Raw genomic sequence first — 13,728 nt, 5'->3', positions numbered from 1 at the left:
GATGACTCTAAATGAGGCGTTAGTAAAAATAGAAATAGAAAACAAATAGAAATAGAAATAGAAAACAAATAGACATAGAAATAGGAAACAAATAGAAATAGAAAACAAATATAATAGATATCGAAATCAGGTCTGTGTGTGTATAGCAGCACATTTTCCAATTAGCACATTTTATTAAAAGAGAACAGTCTTCTTGAGCTGATGGACACATATTTTAATAATGGCTTTTGTGAGATGCAGCTTACTTCATCTGATGCAATTGTGTATTCATGGCTCCATGGAGCTCAGAAAAACTAAACAAAATTGTTAGTAAAAGTGATAGTAAACTTGTTTTTATTTTTTTATTTTTTTGCTAACATGGATTAATATGGCTCTCTATTTACAGTTTCAGAGTGAGACCCTGAATTGAATTTTAATTCCACTCAAGTTTGACCTCGAAGGCCGTTTTCTGTAGGCTGGGTAACTGTTAAGCTTAGAATAACCCTGACATTTTTTCAGGAGGCAACTGGACCTTCCTTGTTTTTTCCTTGAAGAGGTTTCTCTTCTCATCCAAGAAGCTTCTTCAGCTCTGACTGGATGGTGGGGAATGGAAGGATTTATATACCTTGCAGGCAAAGCTGGTCATTTGGATCCTTTTAGAGGGTCGTTGAGGCCACTTGGAGGTTTCTCTGTGTCCTCAGGGTCACCTGAGCGGTGCAAATGGTTCCTGTAGTCTGCAATTTTTTTCCCTCTGGGAATCCATTCCTCCTCCCACACCATTCCAAGGGTCTTCATCCCAAATTGTACAGCTTAAGCATCTGTAGAGATTCTCAATCATCCATCAAGCTTTCGGTCCAGTTGCCTCCTGAAAAAAACACCTTTGGGGGAACCATGACTGAGAATTCCTACAGAATTCCTCCTGGTTGTAGAAGGCCAGTGTAGATTGAGTTCAGCAGCCGGACTTCTTTTAACGGGTCTTCTTTGCTTTAGGACATGAACGAACCATCCAACTTCATTGATGGCTCAACAGAAGGGTGCTCCAAAGGAGATCTAGACAACCCACCTTACACGCCTGGTAAGAAACACGATCACTTGAAATCACGGCTTGCGGAGAAGACATCCCTGGTGGGTCTTTCTTCCCCTCACCTGCCTTTCTCTCCACTTAGGGATCCTGGGAGGTTCCATTTCTGCAAAGACTATTTGCGCTTCAGCCAAGCAGAGGGTCTCCGTGCATTACAATCTCCACAACCTCTACGGGCTGATGGAGGCCAAGGCCACCTCAAGGTAGGCCAGGCTCCCCTGCCTTCGGGAATGGCTTTCTTTGGAGGTGAGAGCAATAGGACGTTTGCAGGGCCTTCTCCTCTTCCTCCTCTTTTTTTCTTCTTCCTCCTCCTCTTCTCCTTCTTCCTCTTCTCCTCCTTTTCTTCTTCCTCCTCCCTCCCTCCTCCTCCTCCTTTTCTTCCTCCTTCTCCTCCTCCTTTCTCCTCCTCTTCTTCCCCCTCTTCTCTTCCTCCTCCTCTTCTTCCTCCTTTTTCCTCTTCTCCTTCCTCCTCCTTCTTTTCCTCCTCCTTTTCCTTCTTCTTCTTCCTCTTCCTCCTCCTCCTCCTCCTCCTCCTTCTCCTCCTTTTCTTCTTCCTCCTCCTCCTCCTTTCGCCTCCTCTTCTTCCCCCTCTTCTCCTCCTCCTCCTCTTCTTCCTCCTCCTTTTTCCTCTTCTCCTTCCTCCTCCTTCTTTTCCTCCTCCTTTTCCTTCTTCTTCTTCCTCTTCCTCCTCCTCCTTCTTCTCCTCCTTCTTCTCCTCCTTTTCTTCTTCCTCCTCCTCCTCCTTTCTCCTCTTCTCCCTCCTCTTCTCTTCCTTCTCCCCCTCTTCTTCTCCTTCCTCCTCCTTCTTTTCCTCCTCCTCCTTCTCCTTTTCCTTCTCCTTTCTCCTCCTTCTTTTCCTCCTCCTCCTTCCTTCTCCTCTTCCTCCCCCTCCTCCTCCTCCTTCCTTTGCCCTGCTGAGGATTCATCAGCCTTGCAAATACAACCATTATTCTTGACCGTGTTTATTTTTTTATTTTTATTTTCCTGGCAGGGCTCTAGTTGAACTCCGGGGGAAGAGGCCCTTCGTTATATCACGTTCTACTTTCCCAAGCCAGGGCAGGTATTCCGGACACTGGCTGGGAGACAACCGGAGCGAATGGAAGGATATGTTTTGGTCCATTCCAGGTATCCTCCCCCACCCACCCTCCCCTGCTTCCGGGTGATCATTTTGAATTTCTGCTGCTCCTGTCATACGCAGACTGTTAAACGCTCCATTATCGATGTGCGGTTTACAAAGTCAATCTAAAGCTCTCCTACACACAGGGCCGGAAGTGGGTGCCGAAACTTGTAAACGGGAAACTTATAAGAAAGTTGGCCAGCAGAGCGATAACATATCAGAGCTCCTGGCATTCCGACTATTTCCAAACCTAGTTCAAAGCCCTTTATCTAACTGATAACCCAGCATTGCCTGGGTATTTATTTATAGGGAGAAAATATCCAGACCAAACGTAATTTCTAATGTTGGATTTTTCCCCTTACCAGAGGGAGCCCTCTGGTGAGGGACTGTGAAGATGCCATCTTACGGCAGTACGGTAGAAGCCATTTTAAGGCACAACAGGCTGTATCTTAACAGAATACCACCCCCATCCCCCAAGGGGTCTTAGGGGTGTCTTATCCCCACAGTATTTTTTTCCCAGAGAGTAAGCCATCTGGGTACCAAGTTTGGTTGAAATTGCTCAAGGTGTTCCAGAGTTATGCTGGAACACACACACGCACGCAAACACACACACACAGAGCTGTTTTTATAGAGAAAGATTTTGACCAATAAATACATGGCTCTCCAAAATACCTGGGACATCCTTCCATAGTTAGGAGATCTCATCCTGGATGAAGGTCAGACCTCCCCAAGCACTCCAGTGATCTCTGTGACCTCTTGTGGCCAGAGGTTGACCTCATTTGGCCTCTGTCCGGATTCCCTTAGGCCTGCTGAGCTTCAGCCTCTTCGGAGTCCCGTTGGTCGGGGCCGACATCTGCGGCTTCTCCAGCTCCACCTCGGAAGAGCTCTGCGTTCGCTGGACGCAGCTGGGAGCTTTCTATCCCTTTTCCCGCAATCACAACACTCAGCTTGAGAAGGTGAGGGGCAGTGGGGGTGGGGGTAGGGGTGGGGGTGGAGGGCTCATTGGGATTTGGGGGTTCTCCGAACTGCCCAGAATCTTAGCTAGGGGTTCTCCCAAACCAGTGGTGGGGTTCAAATTTTTTTTACTGACGGTTCTATGGGCGTGGCGGGAGTGGGCGTGGTAGGGGAAGGTTACTGCAAAATCCCCATTCCCTCCCGATCAGCTGAGACTCAGGAGGCAGAGAATAGAAGGGGCGTGGCCAGCCAGTGGTGGTATTTGCTGGTTCTCCGAACTACTCAAAATTTCCGCTAGCTGGTTCTCCAGAACTGGTCAGAACCTGCTGAATGCCACCTCTGTTCCGAACCCCCCAAAACCCCTCCTTTTTTTGAGAGCACCGGAAAGCGATTTGCTGATGCCTTCTGCACTGTTGGCTCTTCCACTTGACCCCACAGCCCTCACTCACGACCCTCCCTCACGCTCCCCCTTCCCCTCTCAACAGGCTCAAGACCCCACGGCCTTTAGCCCAGCAGCCCGGACGGCCATGAAGGCAGCGCTAGAACTCCGTTACACCCTGCTGCCCTTGCTCTACTCTCTCTTCCATCGGGCTCACCTGCAAGGGGACACGGTCGCCCGGCCCTTGTTTTTTGAGTAAGTCCTTGGCTACGTTCGGGGGAGGATTCTCGGATGAGTTGCAAGACAACAGTGCGAAACGTTTCAAAAAGGGGACTTCAGAGGCAGTTTGGGAAGCGCCTTAAGGAAGAAGACAGTTCGTAATGAACCCCGGTCATCCTTTTAATTTCTTTTAAAATATTTTTATTTATACCTTTTTCTTAACGTGTATAAGTATTTAGTAAACAGTGTATTGTCTGGGTCATTTTACATGTACGTAATACGAAATGAGATAGGTTGACATTAAGGATAAAGGATAAAGAAGATACAGAATACTTTTTAACACCAGTCATCCTTTTTTCTTATGAGGGTCTTCCTTTGGGGACTAAGAAATTCCAGATAGCTTATGATTAAGATCAGGAATGATATAAATTGTTTAAAGTTAGCCTAGCAAGGAGGAGCTAAGCTCAATGTAAAGATGTTATCAATTTCCTATTCTTTTTTCCAATATATTTTAGACTGTTTTTGTTAAAGATTTATACCGTGTATGGGTTCTGGGAAGTCAGGGGAGGGAAGGCTTGGGGGGGGGGGAGGGGGGGAGGGAGGATGCATATTAGGCTTGACGAGGGGTGTTAGATTTTAAAGTAATATGATTGCACATGTATACTGTCTTCTCTTATTTTTTCTTTAAAACTAAGATATGTTAAGTATATTGATATGGAATTTTTAAAAAAATTCAAAATTTTCATAAAGCTTTGCACGAAGAGATTGGATCGTCTTGATGATGCTTACTAGGGTTGGGTTCGTCAGTCGGAACCTTGACCCTAGGCTTACGAAGGGAAGGTCCCTTCAAGGATCCCTGGGTGGTTGTGGGTCTTCTTAACGGGACACAGATGGTAATTGCAATGGCGATTATCCCTTCTGGTAGGTTCCCAAAGGATGAGGCCACCTACGCGGTGGAGAAGCAGTTCCTTTGGGGCCGAGTCCTGCTGGTGACGCCCGTTCTGGAACCCGGCGCAGATTCAGTGATCGGTTACTTCCCCAAAGGTGTTTGGTACGACTACTACACGGTAAGAGCCGGGGCCCTTGAGCTCCTGTCATGGTCCCACCTCTCCGGAGTCCAGGAGAGCCCCATTTCTGAAAACCCCGGGGGGACCTTCGCCCTCCAAAAGCTTTTCACCCACCTGGGGTCTTCTCCTCGCCCTCTTCAGGGTTCTTCGGTGAACAGCAGCGGGGAGAGCTTGAAGATGGCGGCCCCTCTGGATCACATCAACGTCCATGTGCGAGAGGGGACCATCCTGCCAACTCAGGTGAGACCAGAAGATGCCCTAACTCATCCTTTCGCTGCCCCCCCCCCGCTGATTTTGGATAAACCTCTGAGAGCCCAGAGTTCTCTAGGCAAGGTTATACGCGAGCAACCTGATCCCATCTCCCTCCGTAGGATCCCGTAGCTTGGACCCAAAAGAGAATCTTAAGATCTCTCCTTTCTGTCTTACCTCAGGTTTCAGCGCCATTTGTTATGTCAATAACGATGACTTTTCAGCCCAGAGATATTTCCCACAACAGCTTAGAATGGTGTTTTTCTCAACCTTGGCCACATTAAGAGGGTGGACTTCATTTCCCAGAATTCCCCAACCTTCTAACTTCAGAATCAGAATTCGAGCTGGAAGGGACCTTGGAGGTGTTCTAGTCCAGCCCCTTGCTCAAGCAGGAGACCCTATACCAGTGGTGGCTTTCAAAAAAAATTTGGAACCTCTTCTGTAGGTGGTGGCCTGCTTTCTGGGTCCACTGGTGGAACCTCTTCTAACCGGTTCGGTAGATTTGATGAACCGGTTCTACCGAACAGGTGCGAACCAGTAGGAACCCACCTCTGCCCTATACCATTTCGGATCGGCGGCTGTGCAGTCTCTTCTTGAAATCCTCCGGTGATGAAACAACCACAGTTTCTGGAGGCAACTCCTGTTCCACTGATTAATTGCCCTCCCTGTTACGAATGGCCTCCTGAATTCCAGTTGGCTTCTTTTCTCAATTTAAGGAGAACCTTCCCAACAGTGAGGACAAATAACTTAGAAAGTTAAAATAACAGACCTGGAAAACAAAACGGGAAGCTATGACTGAGATGAGCAGGGAGCTTCTCCTTCCTCAGTCTTGACTTTACAAGACTTTGGGTCATCATCATCATCATCAGTGGTGAAATTTGATTTTTTTTTTGCCCATCGTTTCTGTGGGCGTGGCTTGGTGGTGGTGTGTCATGTGACTGGGTGGGCGTGGCCAGCTTTTTTTCACTTTCGAAAGCATTTTTTTCCTAATAGGCAGAACAAAACTGCTTTAAAAAGTGTGTATGTGGGGGAAGCTTCTGACGATCACATGGCTCAGAAGCTCTTCCCCCCCCCCCACACACTTTTTAAAGCATTTTTTTCCTGCCTATTTGCCTGAAACGGCTGGAAAAAAATGCTTTAAAAAGGTGGGGGGTTGGGGGGGAGGGAGCGGAGTTTACTAAGTTGGAGGAGGGGTGTTGGATTTTAAGGTATTATGATTGTACATGTATACTGCTATTTTTTCTTTTTTATGTATATTGAAATGGAATTATAAATACCATCAACACAAAAGGGAGTTTGCTCAGAAGCTGAAACACACCAAGTGAATTAGAGGAAGAGTGGGAAGCAGAGGAGAGAAGAAAGATAGGAAGAGAGGGATAGGAGAGAGGGGGAAGGGGGAAGATGAGGTGTATAAGGAGGAGTGGTAAGAGGAGAGACGAGAAGGAGAAAGGAAGGGGAAGTAGAGTAGAAAATGATGGAGGGAAGACAGGATGTAGAAGAGTGGGAAGCAGAGGAGAGAAGAAAGATAGGAAGAGAGGGACAGGAGAGAGGGGGAAGGTGGAAGATGAGGTGCATAAGGAGGAGTGGTAAGGGGAGAGAGGAGAAGGAGAAAGGAAGGGGAAGTAGAGTAGAAAATGATGGAGGGAAGGCAGGATGTAGAAGAGTGGGAAGCAGAGGAGAGAAGAAAGATAGGAAGAGAGGGACAGGAGAGAGGGTGAAGGGGGAAGATGAGGTGCATAAGGAGGAGTGGTAAGGGGAGAGAGGAGAAGGAGAAAGGAAGGGGAAGTAGAGTAGAAAATGATGGAGGGAAGACAGAATGTAGAAAGGGGGGGGAGAGAAGGGGAAGAAAGTGTCGGATAAGGTATAAATATGGTGTATGAAGAGCAGAAGAGCCAATAACTGGTGTTTTTTCCCCCTTTGGTAGTTGATGGTAAGATGAATTGATGTAATTACTTAATAATACAACTTGATATTGACTATGTCATAGTATACATGTGATTATATGCTATGAAAATGGAAAATATAAAAAAAATCCTATGTAAAAAGGGTTCCCACGATCGCGCAGATCCTCGGAAACATTTTTTTACTACCAGTTCGCAGACCCAGGGACAATCGTCCCTCCCGGTTCGGCTGATTTCACCCCTGATCATCATGTCACACAGGGTCTAGCAGCTAAATGCAGCCTCTGGGCTATAAGCGGAAGGGAAAGACACGGTTGCCGCGATGAAAATCTTTCACTCAGGACTGTCCCAAGTGACACCCTCCCCTCTCCTCCCCTCCCTCGGCTGGCGTCTTTCAGAAACCCGGAGGCAGCACTTGGTTGACCCGCCGGAACCCTCTGACCCTGATCGCAGCCTTATCGCAGACCTCCAACGCCTGGGGAGATCTGTTTTGGGACGACGGCGACAGCCTGGACACCTTTGAAAAAGGCGACTATTCTTACCTGGTCTTCAACGTCACGCAGGTAAGAAGGTCCCACCTGGGAGCCGTGAGGAAGGAAGGAGCTTCTTTTGCTCGGTTCTCTTTAGACCCCCCTGATCTAAACCTTCCCCCCCCCTTTTTTTTTGGACAAAAAATATTTTTGGGGGGTGGAAACTGGTCCACTTGTCTATATAACCGCAGTTAGCAGTGATGGAAGGTCGGTGTAGCAGCCATTTATTATCTCTATTTAGGAAATATGAGCTCTCCTCCTCCTCTTTCTGCTTCTTCTCCTCCTTTTAGAACACCTTCGTCTCCACTGTCCTGCACTCCAATACCGAAGCCACCTCCATCACAGTGGATAAACTCAGTGTCTACGGAGTCCGTGAAGAGCCGAAAACAGTCACCGTCGGTGGCAAAAACTGGCCCTTCACTTATTTGACCAATCAGGTAACTAACTAATTTGTCTTCGTATTGTATTTATTTGTCTTGTATGCCGCCCACTCCCGAAGGACTCCGGGCCGCTCACAATAGACAAGGGAAGGGGAAAACTAGACAAAGACAACACTTTAAAAACAAAAACCACAACATTCACAATTTCCGTGGGGTTGGATGTTTCACAAGCCCCCCGGCCTGCTGGAGCAGCCGGGTCTTGGTGGCTTTGCGGAAGGCCGGGAGGGTAGTAATGGTCAGGATCTCGACAGGGAGATCATTCCAGAGGGCTGGAGCTGCAACAGAGAAGGCTCTCCCCCGGAGGGTCGCCAGCCGACATTGGCTGGCAGATGGGATCCGGAGGAGACCTAACCTGTGAGATCTAATCGGTCTATGGGAGGTAATCGGCAGGAGGCGGTCTCTCAGGTACCCAGGTCCGATGCCATGTAGGGCTTTATAGGTAGCGACCAGCACCTTGAAGCGGATTCGGAGACTAATAGGTAGCCAGTGCAGCTCGCGGAGGATAGGTGTGACGTGGGTGTACCTGGGTGCACCCACAATCGCTCGCGCGGCTGCGTAATTGCTTATTCAGACCAGGGGTCTCCAAACATGGCGACTTTAGGACTCGTGGGCTTCGACTCCAGAATCGCTCAGCCAGCAGGGAGAAAGGATCCGTCTTATTTGGTTCTCGCAACGTGCAGATTGACCCAAGTTGGTTTAAGGTAAAGGTAAAGGTTCCCCTTGCACATCTGTGTGCTAGTCGTTCCGGACTCTAGGGGGCGGTGCTCATCTCCGTTTCAAACCCGAAGAGCCAGCGCTGTCCGAAGACGTCTCCGTGGTTGTGTTAAGTGAGGGTCTTGTGCAATTCTTCAGATACTCCGTTTAAATATTCTCCGACTATTGTTAGATTTGTTATTTTTAATCCTTTTGCTTCTTGCTTTTCCCAGTTTCTTACCTGATGCATTTTTGAAGGACATTTATGCTTTCCGACAAGGGTTAGACATGGGGTACGTACCAATGGGTGGTTCTGGATCCCGTTGCAACCAGCGTGGTCAACGGGGCCCAGCGTCCACCACATGAATGCGTGCAGCACACATGCATGCTTCCTTACGAAGGAGGAGAGCCTTCTCTGTGGCTGCTCCGACCCTCTGGAACGAGCTCTCCCCATGGAGATTCGAACCCTCACCACCCTCCAGGCCTTCCGCAAAGCCCTTAAAACCTGGCTGTTCCGACAGGCCTGGGGCTAAAGAGCTTTTGCCCCCCTCCTCGAATGGTATGGTTGTTGTGTGCTTTTAAATTGTGGTATTGTTTTGTTCGTCTTTCTTATTCCTTATTTGTACCCCCTTCCCTAACCGAATTGTGAGCCGCCCTGAGTCCCCTTCGGGGAAAAGGGCGGCATATAAATGAAATAAATCCTAATGTGACGCCCCCGTGATGCTTCAGTTGCTCAGCAGAGCATCGCGCAGGCGCCGTATATGTGCACATGTGCGGAAGCGCCGAAGAGCTCAAATATAGGTCAGGAGGGCGGGCGGGTCGGGCCCTACGGAGCAGCATACCAGAACGGTAGTCGGTGCTCCCGGCAGGCACCGGTACCGGGGTGTACCGCCTGCAACCCACCACTGGTGCGTACGTTTCTCCTAGTAGAAAAGCAGAGTGTGAAAACGCCAGGAATGAGAACAACTCTGTTAAAGCAATGGTGCCATCCACTCACTTGGCAATCTTTTGCCTTCATCCCCAAAGGTCCTCCAGGTGCCCAACCTGCAGCTTCCCCTCAGCCAGGGTTTCTCCATTCGGTGGATGTGAGACCGGGGGAACCTCCTCTGCCCCCTCTTGCATGACGAACCCAACGCAGACGAGGAGACGGAGCCGCTGCCTGCGGGGAACCTCGGCGTGGGATCCTCACGTGCCTCTGTGGCTGCCCCTCCCGGGCCGTGCCGTGGCCTCTGGGCATCTTCTCGGAAACGGCCTCCTCCTCCTCCTGCTTCTCGGAAGGGACCGTCTCTTTCTGCCGCTTCTGCTCTCGCGCTTTCCGGCACAGCCCTCTCGTCGTCTTCCGTGTTTCGCTCCGCATGTCGCCAAACGTCTCTTCCACTCCGCGGGTGGCGCTTTCTTTGCTCCTTTTTCCTGGGGAAAGGAGAACTTTGAGTCAAAGTCACTGGGATCGAGTTCCTGATGGGTCAGGAACTTTCTTTTTCAGGAGGCAGCTGGACTTCCTGGGGTTTTTTTTCTTTTTTTCTTTGAAGAAGTTTCGCTTCTCATCCAAGAAGCTTCTCCAACTCTTGACTGGGTCTGCCTCTCCACCATCCAGTCAGAATCCGAAGAAGCTTCTTGGATGAGAAGCGAAACGTCTTCAGAGGAAAAAAACAGAACGTCTGGTTGCTTCCTGGCGGGGAAAAAAGCCCCTTTGGGACCTAAAGGGGACGGTTGAATTTATGATCACGCAGACTTTTGCAGAAAATATAGAACCTTTGAGAGGAAAACTGAAGCTGTACGGCCTCCGTTCCTTGTGCAGAGACCCCGCTCTCTTCCCATGGGTTGAACCATGGTTGCTTTATTGAGAGAAAGTCCAGAAATGTGTATGCATAAGTCTCAGCCTCCATCTCAAAGCCAGAAACGCCCTGAATTCCTACCTCAGTATCAAAAGTATTTTTGCTACTACCATTGTTGGTAAAACCTGCCATGGTTGAAGGGTGATATTTCACCCTGTAACAAATCTGGTTCATTTCCTGAACTGGTAAATAAATGCTTCTGAAGCACCGAGAACAGTGCCCAAAATGCCCAGCCCTTATTATTATGATTATTATTCCCAAAAGGTTTTTTTTTAACATACATGTAATATAATCCAAAGTATACCATCACATCTTAACAAACATTTTTTGAATATTCAATAATACATCAATTCCTCTTGCCATTAAGCCTCTTCAATTTTTATTTCCCCTTCTGCTTTCCATACACCATATTATAGTTCTATTTCATCTTCAACTCTTCTCCTCTCCCTCTCTTCTCCTCCCTCCTTTCTTCCCTCCGCCCTCTCTCTCTTCTCTACTTTCCCTTGCTCTCTCCCTCTCCTCTCCTCCCTTTCCATACCTTCCCTCTCTCTTACTCTTTCCCTCCCTTCTACTTCCCTCTCTTCTGCCTCCTTTCTCTCTCTCTCTCTCTCCCTTCCATTCTCTATTTTACGTCGTGGATTTCCGCCTTTTAGCAAACCCCGTTTAATATCAGTGGCATTAAAAATTGTATCCCCAAAGGAAAAAAATATATTTTCCATATTGCTGGTTTTTCTTTTAAAGGTATACTTTTATACGAATTCCATTTGTTTCCTCCTTCCCCACCCCCTCTTATTATTATTAGCCAACCTTGATTCACTCTATCCTCGGATGGCCAAGTTATGGAAGCTTAATTTAACCGATAATGTTTATTTCACCAAGTTTGCAATTTTACCAAGGGTAATCTCTTGCACGGTAACAATGTTTGGCTTTTAAAATTTTGAGATTCGGAAGGGTTTGCTGCTGAACCACTGCCAATGGGGCAGGTTTAACTCTTTTGCACGCTAGTGTGAGAACTAGGGGGTGTGTTTCTCAGCAGTCCCACCCACCCACTCCCGAAATAGGGAGGGCACTTCGCCTTGCTGAGGTGGCGCAGTGGTTAGGGTGCAGTACTGCAGGCTACTTCAGCTGACTGCTATCTGCAGTTCGGCGGTTCAAATCTCACCGGCTCAAGGTTGACTCAGCCTTCCATCCTTCCGAGGTGGGTGAAATGAGGACCCAGACTGTGGGGGTGATATGCCGACTCTGTAAACCGCTTAGAGAGGGCTGAAAGCCCTATGAAGCGGTATATAAGTCTAACTGCTATTGCTATTGCCCTGTACTCACCTTCAGAATGAATGTCTATATACTGTGCTAAAATGCATAGGTTTCTACTTCAGAAAATCCAATTTGCACTGTTTTCCCACCCGCGTTTTTTTCCCCCCCAACTGCTGGAGTTTGGGGGATTTTGTTTTCCCCCTTAGTACCCTCCTTGCCCACCCTGTCCTAAATCCCCAGCCCTGCTCAAGAGCCGCAGCAGCTGTGGGTAGTGCTACTGCCAGCAAAACCACGATAGGGCTAGCTAAGCCTGCTTTTGAGGTCCCCACTTCCTGCCAAGTCAACCTTGGTATGAGCAAAGGGTTTAGGGACCATCGCCATCAACGTATCCAGGGCAGTTTCTCATTTAGCTGTCCTGTTGACTCTCCCCCTGGATTTTTTTTTACCAGAATGGCAAGGGTAGGCAGAAAAATATCAACAAATATAACGTATAGCAGTGTTGAGGAAATGGGACAACTTGAAGACGTGTGGACTTCCAACTCCTAGAATTCCCCAGCTTATCTGTCTGGGGAATTCTGGGAGTTGGAAGTCCCCATGTTTCAAAGTTGTGTGGTTTCACTGAAACTGCTGTACATCAACCTCTGCTGTGCAATTTTGTGGTGTGTTGGGAAGACTATGGAAAAAGAAAAGTGAGCTTTATCCCTTTGAGGGGTGGTTGCTTAATTATTGTTATTATTTTTGGAATATATATATATATATTTTTAAACTCTGCTTGATTCTTTCCCCCCATCAGTTTCTGTACCAAGAAAGAAATAAAATACAATGTGATATGTTCTTGGTCTGTGGTCTGTCTGTTTCACCTTCCCACACACCAAAACGAATCTTCTTAGTCGTGACAGGCGAAGATGGGCGCCTTTCCAGGCGCAGAGGGTTCCCAGTGCTGCGTTTCCTCTAAACCCGTGACTCCGAAGCACCCTCCGTTAACTGAATGTGCATTTTGACGTTTGCAAAAGAAACATCCAGGATTTTTAACAGCTATGGTGGCGCAGGGGTTAGACTGCAGAATTACAGGGCAATTCTGCCTACTGTTTGGAGTTCGATCCTTAACAAATTTCTCACTTAAATTTTTTTGGGCTCAATTGTTGTAATTCAAGGACTACCTGTATAAGTCCGTCCGTCCTTCCTTCCTTCCTTCCTTCCTTCCTTCCTTCCTTCCTTCCTTCCTTCCTTCCTTCCTTCCTTCCTTCCTTAAAATTAGATTCTTTCTTCCATTCCTTCCTTCCTTCCCTCCATAAAGCTAGAATCTTTCCTTCCTTCCTTCCTTCCTTCCTTCCTTCCTTCCTTCCTTCCTTCCTTCCATAAAACTAGATTCTTCCTCCCTCCCTCCCTCCCTCCCTCCCTCCCTTCCTTCCTTCCTTAAAACTAGATTCTTTCTTTCTTCCATTCCTGCCTTCCTTCCTTCCTTCCTTCCATAAAACTAGATTCTTCCTTCCATCCTTCCTTCCTTAAAACTAGATTCTTTCTTCCATTCCTTCCTTCCTTCCCTCCATAAAGCTAGATTCCTTCCTTCCTTCCATAAAGCTAGAATCATTCCTTCCTTCCTTCCTTCCTTCCTTCCTTCCTTCCTTCCTTCCTTCCTTCCTTCCTTCCCATGGGAGCACAATGCCAGGATTTCGATCCTGACCGGCTCAAGGTTGACACAGCCTTCCATCCTTCCATGGTCAGTCAAATGAGGACCCAGACTGATGGTGGCCAACTCTGTAAACAGCTTGAAGAGGTCTGCAAAAGCACTATGAAGCGATATATAAATCTAAGTGCTATTCAAATCGTTAGAGATGCGGTTATCCCTTACGGCCGGGTGGGGTCGCTGTGCTCCCCCCCCCCCCTTTCCCGCCGCCAGATTCTTTGTCCGACTCGGCTCCGTTTAAAAGCCAAGAGGCTGCAGTTTCTCCTCCTGGCCGCCGGTGGCAGCCGACAAAACACCCTCCTTCCTAGAGGGGCCGCTTCCGGGCCAACGAGCTGGGCTTCCG

At 48.1% G+C, this 13,728-nt stretch overlaps 1 protein-coding gene across 4 annotated transcripts in view; it reads left to right on the top strand.

Annotated features, from left to right (window-relative positions):
- LOC116517375 (lysosomal alpha-glucosidase-like) overlaps positions 1–10,161 on the top strand; it is a 34,938-nt gene extending 24,777 nt beyond the window's left edge. For all 4 annotated transcript variants that reach the window (XM_032230279.1, XM_032230281.1, XM_032230280.1 and 1 more), the window contains exons 11-20: positions 970–1,054; positions 1,146–1,263; positions 2,052–2,185; positions 2,982–3,133; positions 3,617–3,765; positions 4,655–4,796; positions 4,938–5,036; positions 7,345–7,509; positions 7,767–7,913; positions 9,636–10,161. In XM_032230279.1, the coding sequence (XP_032086170.1) occupies positions 970–1,054; positions 1,146–1,263; positions 2,052–2,185; positions 2,982–3,133; positions 3,617–3,765; positions 4,655–4,796; positions 4,938–5,036; positions 7,345–7,509; positions 7,767–7,913; positions 9,636–9,698 (1,254 nt within the window). In that variant the 3' untranslated portion in view covers positions 9,699–10,161. The remainder of the gene's footprint in view (positions 1–969; positions 1,055–1,145; positions 1,264–2,051; positions 2,186–2,981; positions 3,134–3,616; positions 3,766–4,654; positions 4,797–4,937; positions 5,037–7,344; positions 7,510–7,766; positions 7,914–9,635) is intronic.
- The last annotated feature ends 3,567 nt before the right edge of the window (positions 10,162–13,728 follow it).

This window comes from Thamnophis elegans, chromosome 14, assembly GCF_009769535.1.
Source record: "Thamnophis elegans isolate rThaEle1 chromosome 14, rThaEle1.pri, whole genome shotgun sequence".
NCBI classification, from domain to species: domain Eukaryota; kingdom Metazoa; phylum Chordata; class Lepidosauria; order Squamata; family Colubridae; genus Thamnophis; species Thamnophis elegans.
This window is presented reverse-complemented; position numbering and strand designations above follow the sequence as displayed.